The sequence below is a fragment of the Zerene cesonia genome, chromosome 20 (genome assembly GCF_012273895.1).
Source record: "Zerene cesonia ecotype Mississippi chromosome 20, Zerene_cesonia_1.1, whole genome shotgun sequence".
Lineage (NCBI taxonomy): Eukaryota > Metazoa > Arthropoda > Insecta > Lepidoptera > Pieridae > Zerene > Zerene cesonia.
Window position 1 is genome coordinate 10,461,660 of NC_052121.1, and position 9,446 is coordinate 10,471,105.

The 9,446-nt window shown below is 46.4% G+C and overlaps 1 protein-coding gene across 1 annotated transcript in view; it reads left to right on the top strand.

Moving 5' to 3' along the window:
* The window catches only part of LOC119834899 (eIF-2-alpha kinase activator GCN1), a 22,193-nt gene that overhangs the window by 8,641 nt on the left and 4,106 nt on the right, over nt 1–9,446 (top strand). The window contains exons 17-34 of the mRNA XM_038359418.1: nt 618–797; nt 1,074–1,204; nt 1,290–1,426; nt 1,687–1,918; nt 2,146–2,574; nt 2,839–2,967; nt 3,174–3,297; nt 3,514–3,750; nt 4,117–4,296; nt 4,589–4,878; nt 5,159–5,354; nt 5,796–6,310; nt 6,652–6,789; nt 7,063–7,215; nt 7,555–7,743; nt 7,889–8,151; nt 8,264–8,585; nt 9,126–9,356. Of these exons, the coding sequence (XP_038215346.1) occupies nt 618–797; nt 1,074–1,204; nt 1,290–1,426; nt 1,687–1,918; nt 2,146–2,574; nt 2,839–2,967; nt 3,174–3,297; nt 3,514–3,750; nt 4,117–4,296; nt 4,589–4,878; nt 5,159–5,354; nt 5,796–6,310; nt 6,652–6,789; nt 7,063–7,215; nt 7,555–7,743; nt 7,889–8,151; nt 8,264–8,585; nt 9,126–9,356 (4,076 nt within the window). The remainder of the gene's footprint in view (nt 1–617; nt 798–1,073; nt 1,205–1,289; nt 1,427–1,686; nt 1,919–2,145; nt 2,575–2,838; nt 2,968–3,173; nt 3,298–3,513; nt 3,751–4,116; nt 4,297–4,588; nt 4,879–5,158; nt 5,355–5,795; nt 6,311–6,651; nt 6,790–7,062; nt 7,216–7,554; nt 7,744–7,888; nt 8,152–8,263; nt 8,586–9,125; nt 9,357–9,446) is intronic.

The following is a 9,446-nucleotide window of genomic DNA, read 5'->3' on the forward strand; positions in this document are numbered from 1 at the left end:
GCTTTAAAATAACTAACCTGCCTACGAATCATTTCGTCGGTTTTACTACTTATTTCCTGATCAGTAAGTACCTTCGAAAATTGAACTTGAGACGTGCTTGGGACACCAAGAGGTTTAGCGGGCTGCAATAATGGTGTCTTGGGCCTTTCCTCTTTGCCTTGGTTATAGTTAGAAATTACTCCCCTGATATATTTATATCTATCTTGCGCTAACTCAAACTCATTATTTTGAAAATAACTATGAGATCTTATGATCTCGATGGTACTTAAAACATTGTGATTTTCCTGATACTCATGCCAGTGTCTGTCTAACACGTCTAACCTTCTTTTGATATAATCAAAGGTTTTTCTTTCCGGGCTATCCTTTTTAAAATTGCTATAGATGTTTTCAAATGTGATTGACAGTTGATTTTGATTTTTAAGTAAACTTGTGACAAAAGTACTTCAGAAAAGCTTCATCCCTACAATTTTGTGCAAGGGAGAATCCAGAAAAGTATGAAGTAAAAAGTTCTAGAATTATGCACATGCAACAAAAAGTTTTAGAAAAGCTTCAAACAGCTCTCCAAATTCAGACGAGACTTAAACGTTATATGATTCAATATCGATCGCCTTTTCCAGGGTTGACCTGCACAGCGGCGCGCACAAACGAGTCGATGGTGGTGAACGGTCTGTCGGTGATCACGCAGCACGCGTCGCTGCGCGGCGACACCGCCGGCGACGGCGACGCCGCGCAGGACTTGCTGTACCCCACGCTCTTCCCCATCGACCAGATGTTCCGGCTGCTCATTGATCTCATTGGTGAGAGGAGGACATTGAATTATGATGAGAAATTTTTCGTCAGCTTTTTTTAATTTTTAGATTATAGCTTTTTTCTTTTTCGAAATTCGTGCGAATTGATAGCAGATCGGAAGTTTTTACACATAGTTTTCCAGCTACAGCCTTGCATACTACCCAGAAAGAACTTAGTCTTATATGGCTAAGTTCTGGCCTACAAGCCCCGTACTAAATTTCAAATAGCATGTAATTATGATATGTATGATAAGAAATAGTGTGAGCAGTGTGCTTGCGGCGCAGGGTCGAGCAGCGGGCGCGTGGCGGCGGCGTGCACGGTGGCGCTGCTGGAGACGGCGCGGTGCGCTGCGCGGGCGCCGCTCTCGCGCGACGACGTCGTCTGCCTGCTCGCCGCCCTGCAGAGCCCCGCCGAGGTGACGTCTCCTCAACATTATGTGTTTCGTTCTTATTAATCTGTTTTGTAACGTTACAAATGTATTTTTAATTAAATAATTGTAGGTGGTTCGTGACGCGGGCTTACGTGCGTTGGGTTGCGTGTCCGACCGCTTGCCGCCATTCTTTGAAGACGAGGACTTCGCCCTCGAACTCACCAAAAGACTGTATATTGCCATATTCGACATATCCGAAGATAACAAGTATGTTTCGTTGTGCTGTATTCATTATCTAAGATTTCAAAAATTGTTCCACCATTAGAAAGCTGCATCTTCACTGAGTGTCATCCTCTGAATATTTACCACGGGCCGAAGCCGGGGCGAACGGATAGTATTTAATAAATCGTTTTTTTCTTTTGTGGAAATGTTAAAATGCGGAAACTAGCATATTATATTTTTTCGTTTTGGACTGATACATTGCAGTGATAGCTGATCTGTATAATCTACGATTGTTAATATCGCAGGAAGCTAGCGGAGGAGCTGTGGGAGCGGCTGCCGGCGGCGGAGGCGCTGGTGCGGCACGGCGAGCTGGAGGCGATGAGCGTGCTGCTAGACGAGATCCAGCACCCGTCGGAGCCGGTGCAGCGCGCCGCCGCCGCCGCGCTGGCCGCGCTCGTGCCGCGCGCCGCGCGCCCCGCCGCCGCCGCCGCGCAGCTGCTGCAGCGCCTGCACCACGTCTACGACGACAAGCTGCCCGTGAGCGCGCCCCCTCCCTTTACATACGCAAACGCACACACACGCACACACACCGCTACACTTACACTTGTCAACGATAGTGTTGCATTCGTGTTTTTGGTCAAGATAAAAAGTAACAAAACTGACATATTACAGTACTAATTGGGCAATCCCAATATTAATATATACCTTCGTTTTAACGTATTGTGAAAAAAGTTTACTTAAAATTAAATTATTTTGTGTAACAGCTAATCCCAGCGAAATTGGACCAATTCGGGCACGAGACAGAAGCGGCGGTGGACAACTGGGGCAGCCGGCGGGGCGTGGCCCTCGCCCTGCGCGCGCTCGCTCCCTGCCTTCGCGCCGACGTGGTCCCCGACGCAATGAGCTTCTTTGTGCAGAAGTCCCTCGGCGACAGGAACGAAATCGTTCGCGCCGACATGCTCAACGCCGCGATGGCGGTGGTGGAGCTGCACGGAAAGGAGACCATAAGCACGCAGCTGCCGGTGTTCGAGAAGTTTCTGGATAATGCACCCAAGTCTGGTGGCTACGACGCGGTGCGCCAGAGCGTTGTACTGTTGGTGGGATCGCTGGCCAGGCATTTGGAGCCGACGGATGCGAGAGTCAAGCCCATCACGCTGAGGCTCGTCGCTGCCCTGTCCACTCCCAGTCAACAGGTTAGACATGATTCAATAAAATAGTACTAGAGTTCTAGAGATATGATATGTTGCAGTACGAGTTAAATGAAATAACAGAAGCTATAATCATAGTTTTCTTAAATTAACATGCATCTGATACCTTCATACACACTTATTTAGAATATAAGATAAGATAGATTGTCGTTAAAACTATTACTATCCAGATATATTATTAAAAATAATACAATGTTGGTTGATAAACATTGGCACCTTTCTTCAAATTATTGTTGTTATACATGACAGGTACAAGAAGCAGTTAGCAACTGCCTTCCTCACTTGGTGACGTCACCAGCGTTGGAGGGGGAAATACCTACGATAATGAACAAGCTCATGAAGCAATTGTTAACGGCTGAGAAATATGGTGACAGGAAAGTGAGTAAAAACAAATTTTAAAAGATATCACGCTTAGATTCAAAATCAGAAGCTTATCTGGGTAATAAACTAAAATTTTTCATATCAATTTTTATTCAACATTGTTGTGTGGCATTTTGAATAATTTTTATAGAACTAAAAGCAATGCCCTGCTAAATAAGTTGAGCTAATTCTTTATAAATTTACCATCTGACTATTCATTCTAGGGCGCCGCGTACGGCATAGCTGGTATTATCAAGGGATTGGGAATATTGTCGCTGAAACAACTCGACGTTATGGGAAAGCTCACTGAAGCTATCCAAGAGAAGAAGAACTACAAGTACCGTGAGGGTAAGTTCTTATTGTGATTATTTAAAGATATTGCAATTTAATTTGGCAACATTATTGTTTTAACTAGCTTCTTAATTTTTTTTTTTTTGTTGCAATCGATTGGTCCTTCGAGCTGGATTTTATGAGTTCAATTACTTACAAAAACACCAACATAGTGAATATAGAAAACTACAACTATACGTGGCTAACTATATTAACTGTAAACCCGTCCTCCAGGTGCGTTATTCGGCTTCGAGATGCTCTGCTACAAGCTGGGGCGGCTGTTCGAGCCGTACATCGTGCACGTGCTGCCGTACCTACTGCTGTGCTTCGGCGACAGCTCGCAGTACGTGCGCGCGGCGGCCGACGACACGGCCAAGCTGATCATGAGCAAGCTGTCCGCGCACGGCGTCAAGCTGGTGCTGCCCGCGCTGCTGCAGGCGCTGCACGACGACAACTGGCGCACCAAGGCCGGTCGGTTTCCCTACACCTATGTTGGGGTTAAGTGTGTGACAGATTTTCGGCAAACGCTTTTTTTACAAATTTGTGGGAAAGAACTGTGTATAAATAAAGTGATAGGAAATTTGATACATTTTATTCCCTTACATAACCTTAAATTTTGAAATGCTGCTGCAGCTGAAAGTAATTTTTTTATAAATCCTTTGTGCAAACTCATACTCTTTTTTTTTGTATTATATACGACGATGTGGGAATTTTCCATACATCAAAGTAGTTTACTAGATTATAAAGTCTGTATAAAATGGGAATAGCAATCATTTTCAGATTGTAATCATGGACTCATAGTTTAACCTAATTAGTGAATCCCACGTGCGTCCCCAGGGTCGATCGAGCTGCTGGGCGCGATGGCGTACTGCGCGCCGAAGCAGCTGTCGTCGTGCCTGCCGTCCATCGTGCCCAAGCTCATCGAGGTGCTGAGCGACTCGCACATGCGCGTGCAGCACGCCGCCGCCGAGGCGCTCAAGGTCATCGGCTCCGTCATACGCAACCCCGAGATACAAGGTGCGTGTAGCAACATAATAGCTGGCTGCATTTGACATTTATGTGTTAATGTGTTAGTGTGTTATATGCACATTGTAGGAGAAAAGTTTGAGATATAGATAAGACTTTATTTTCTTTCCAAGAGGTACTTTAATGACGTCAAGCCTTTTGACATCTTTGTAATGTGAAAATAATGTTGATACCAAGACATGTAAATTTGTGTCTCCTATAAATACATACGGAAGTTAGAGTTTTAGAACTATAATCTCTAAAACTATGTTACAACTATATTAAAACATCTCTGTCCCAACAGCGATCGTGCCGGTGCTGCTGCAAGCGTTGCAAGACCCGTCCAACAAGACGTCCGCGTGCCTGCAGACGCTGTTGGACACGAAGTTCGTGCACTTCATCGACGCGCCGTCGCTGGCGCTTATCATGCCAGTGGTGCAGCGCGCCTTCCTCGACCGCAGCACGGAGACCAGGAAGATGGCGGCGCAGATCATCGGCAACATGTACTCGCTCACCGACCAGAAGGATCTGATGCCGTACCTGCCCAATATCATACCGGGCCTCAAGAGCTCGCTGCTGGATCCCGTGCCGGAGGTAAGATATGGTCTTATGTGTTTTAAGTCATTATACATTCAACGATTAAGGTACAGCTTGGTTTCTATAAGATGATTTTTTCAAGGATCGATTTAAATGTTGATTCTTTTAAACATCATTATATTAATCATAAGCACGAAATTAGTACAAAAGGCTACACAAACACACACATGTTTAGTGCAATGTGCCAATACCATCGAATTTATTTCCTACAAGTAACCTCAATTTTTATAAAAATAAATTGTCTTGCAGGAACATTTTTTTAATGCTATATTCGCAGGTCCGCTCGGTGTCGGCGCGCGCGCTGGGCGCCATGGTGAAGGGCATGGGCGAGAGCAGCTTCGAGGAGCTGCTGCCGTGGCTGATGCACACGCTCACGTCGGAGTCCAGCAGCGTGGACCGCTCGGGCGCCGCGCAGGGGCTCTCCGAGGTGGTCGCCGGCCTCGGCGTGCACAAGCTGCACAAGATCATGCCAGGTAGGATCATGGGTGGTCATGGTCGACCATGATTCGAAGGACATCATACAAATATTTTTATGATTTGGTTCTTGATGATGTCAGAATTACGTGGAACATTAATTCATAAAAGATCTAAACATTATAATCTCCTTAAATTTTTTGTTTCCGTCTGTTATTATTGTCGTTCACACATACACATGATTGTGTCATTTAGAAGTTTTTACTCAGCTATTAAATAAATGGTAGAATTACTGTAGTTATAGTATAGCTCAATGTATTTCGGTCTCAATGTGTATTACAATCAATCGGAAGAAGCCACTTTTTACAATCATCTGTATAATGACTAATTAAATTAAAAAGAAATATTATAAAGTCACTGGGTACTCGATTAAATCTAAAGATTTGCTTCGGTAATACATTGCACAGATACCAGAATGACACATGAACTATCTCTCGCAGACATAATAGCGACGGCAGAGCGCACGGACATAGCGCCGCACGTGAAGGACGGCTACATCATGATGTTCATCTACATGCCGGGCGCGTTCACCGACGAGTTCACGCCCTACATCGGCCAGATCATCAACCCCATCCTCAAGGCGCTCGCCGACGAGAACGAGTACGTGCGCGAGACCGCGCTCAAAGCCGGCCAGAGAATCGTCAACCTGTACGCCGAGTCGGCCATCACTTTGCTCTTGCCAGAGCTAGAAAACGGCCTCTTCGACGACAACTGGAGGATCCGGTACAGCTCCGTCCAGTTGCTGGGCGATCTGCTGTACCGTATATCCGGAGTTTCCGGCAAAATGAGCACAGAGACAGCCTCTGAAGATGACAATTTCGGAACGGAGCAGTCGCACAAGGCGATTATTAACGCGTTGGGGCCGGACAGGAGGAACAGGGTGCTGGCCGGATTGTACATGGGCAGAAGTGATGTGGCGCTCATGGTGAGGCAGGCTGCGCTGCACGTATGGAAGGTAATTATTGAGTGTTTATCATCATACCCATATGTGTTCCTACTGCAGGGAGTCGGACTTCCTATAAGGGTTCAGGCGTTCATCTACAACGCTGTCAAAGTGTGTTGGCAGTGGTGATGTGGATCATGTGCAGAGATAATAAAAAATCAATATTTTTCTGGCACGCTGGACCGGTTTCGAGCCATCGGCTTTTTGCTTTAAGTCCAAGGTCCTAACCACTGAGCCATCACATGGTTATGAGTATTCAAAAGAACCTTCACTTGCATATGGTTTAAATTGCTTTTAAGTTTAAATTGCATTTAATTCATTACAATGATAAAAAATATATTTTATTTTTTTAGGTTGTGGTGACAAATACTCCCAAGACCCTACGGGAGATCCTTCCAACTCTATTCAGTTTATTATTGGGTTGTCTGGCTTCCACCAGCTACGATAAGCGGCAGGTCGCCGCCAGGACACTTGGTGACTTGGTCAGGAAGGTGAGTGATCGTTTAGGATAAAATTATAACTATGATACTTTTTTTTGTTGTTTGATACCTTACGATTAAAGAAATATTATAATTAGGAACTTAATACATATTTTAGATTCTATTGAATAATAATGTTATATTTTAAGTGTTTATGAATGGATTTTTTTTAAATTACCACTATGATATCTCCCTATGATCATTTGCCTATGTATATTCTGTTCTTTTTGTGTTTTATTTAAAAAAATGTTGTATAATACTCAATGATCGTGTAACCCCTGGCAGCTAGGAGAGCGCGTGCTGCCCGAGATAGTCCCGATCCTGGAGCGCGGCCTGCGCTCCGAGCGCGCCGACCAGCGGCAAGGGGTGTGCATCGGCCTGGGGGAGATCCTTGCCTCCACGTCCAGAGACGCTGTGCTCAGCTTTGCTGACGGCCTGGTGAGTGGCTCTTATGTTACTAGGTACTATAATGTTGAAGATCGATTTAAAAAATTAGAAACAAATACAAGCGCTGTGGTAATTGACAAAATTTGATTTGATTTGATTTTTGTTTCTATGACGTCGTATGGAGCATCCATTGCGACGTCAAGGAAATGAGAAGATGTCAAAGAAAGTTTTATGGTACATATTTATCGCTGTGATCTATCTCATTTCCATCTAACCTTTTTTTGGGCGAAGCCGGAGGTGGAATTTTTTTTTTAAAGTATATATTCTAAACATAAAGAGAGGCTTAGTACGTTTTGGATGCAGTTATTAACGTGTGTGCATGTCGGGCAGGTGCCCACAGTGCGCACGGCGCTGTGCGACGAGCTGCCCGAGGTGCGCATGGCGGCGGCGCGCACGTTCGACAGCCTGCACGCCACCATCGGCAACAAGGCGCTCGACGACATCCTGCCGCCCATGCTGGACGCGCTGCACCACCCCGACCCCGCCGTGGCGGACGCCACGCTCGACGGCCTCCGACAGGTGCGCCGCCACACTCCACCACTCCACCAATCCACCATTCCACCAATGTTTTATCCAAATATAAGAGAACCTGTTGAATATATATTACGTAAATCATGTCCAAAAATATATATATAATGATTAATGTTTGTGCGTGTGCGGTCAGATAATGGCGATCAAGTCGCGCGCGGTGCTGCCCTACCTCGTGCCCGTGCTGACGGGCGGCGGGGGCGGCGCCGCGGTGGACACGCGCGCGCTGTCGGCGCTGGCGGCGGCGGCGGGCAACGCGCTGGCGCGCCACCTGCCGCGCGTGCTGCCCGCGCTGCTGGCCGCGCTGCGGGCGGCGCGCGGCTCGCCGCACGAGGCGCGCGAGCTCGACTACTGCCGCGACGCGCTGCTGCCCGTCACCGACGACGCGGGCGTTAGATGGTTAGTTGTTGCCGATGCAGATTGATGTAGTATCGAATATTGTAGCATCAATCTCGTGTCGTGTCTTCAAGTAGATGTAACATGAAGTAAATAATGGCGATGTGTACCGTAGCATAATCGACACGCTGCTGGAGTGCGTGCGCACGAACACGGGCGAGAAGCGGCGCGCGGGCGCGGCGCTGCTGTGCGCGTTCGTGACGCACACGCGCGCCGAGCTGGCGCCGCACGTGGGCGTGCTGCTGCGCGGGCTGCTGCTGCTGTTCGCCGAGCAGGAGCGCGACGTGCTGCAGATGGCGTGGGAGGCGCTGGCCGCGCTCACGCGCACGCTGGACGCCGAGCGGCAGCTCGCGCACGTGGCCGACGTGCGCCAGGCCGTGCGCTACGCCGCCGCCGATCTCAAGGGCGAACTGCTGCCCGGCTTCTGCCTGCCTAAGGTACATCTAAATATTTTACTCATCTTATACCTTTAAACGAGCAATTCTTGTATATATATATATATATATATAATTGGGATCTCGGAATCGGCTCCAACGATTTTCATGAAATTTAGTATATAGGGGTTTTCGAGGGCGATAAATCGATCTAGCTAGGAATTTTTTTTAGAAAATGTCATATTCGTGTTTTATTCGTGTATTTTTTTCCCTGACATCTATTGGTGAATAGTAATACTATTTTGCTTCGTAGACAGCTGGACAACTGAAATAATGTCATATTCGTGTTTTATTCGTGTTTTTTTTCCTGACATCTATTGGTGAATAATAATACTATTCGCTTCGTAGATAGCTGGGCAACTGAAATAACACAGGCACTTTTTATACCGATATTCCTACGGGATACGGACTTACGCGGTTTCAACCGCGGGTCACAGCTAGTGTAAAATAAATAAGAAATTAATTAAATTTTCTACCCATATATGGAAAAAGCATTTATTACATAAGTACTAAAAAAAATTAACAGTATTTTTTTTATTTTAGGGTATTGCACCAATCCTACCGTTATTCCGAGAAGCTATCCTGAATGGATTGCCTGAAGACAAAGAGAACGCCGCCCTCATGCTGGGTGAAGTGATCCGACTCACGTCAGCTCAAGCCCTCCAGCCCTCGGTGGTGCACATCACAGGGCCACTCATTAGGATCCTAGGAGACAGATTTAATTCTAGCGTCAAAGCGGCCGTGCTGGAAACCCTCGCACTTCTGCTGGCTAAAGTGAGTTACCATTTCTACAAGTAGCAAAGTCTCAAACATTTCTGTTATATTCTTGGATATTCGATAAATTAATACAATATTCGTCGCAGA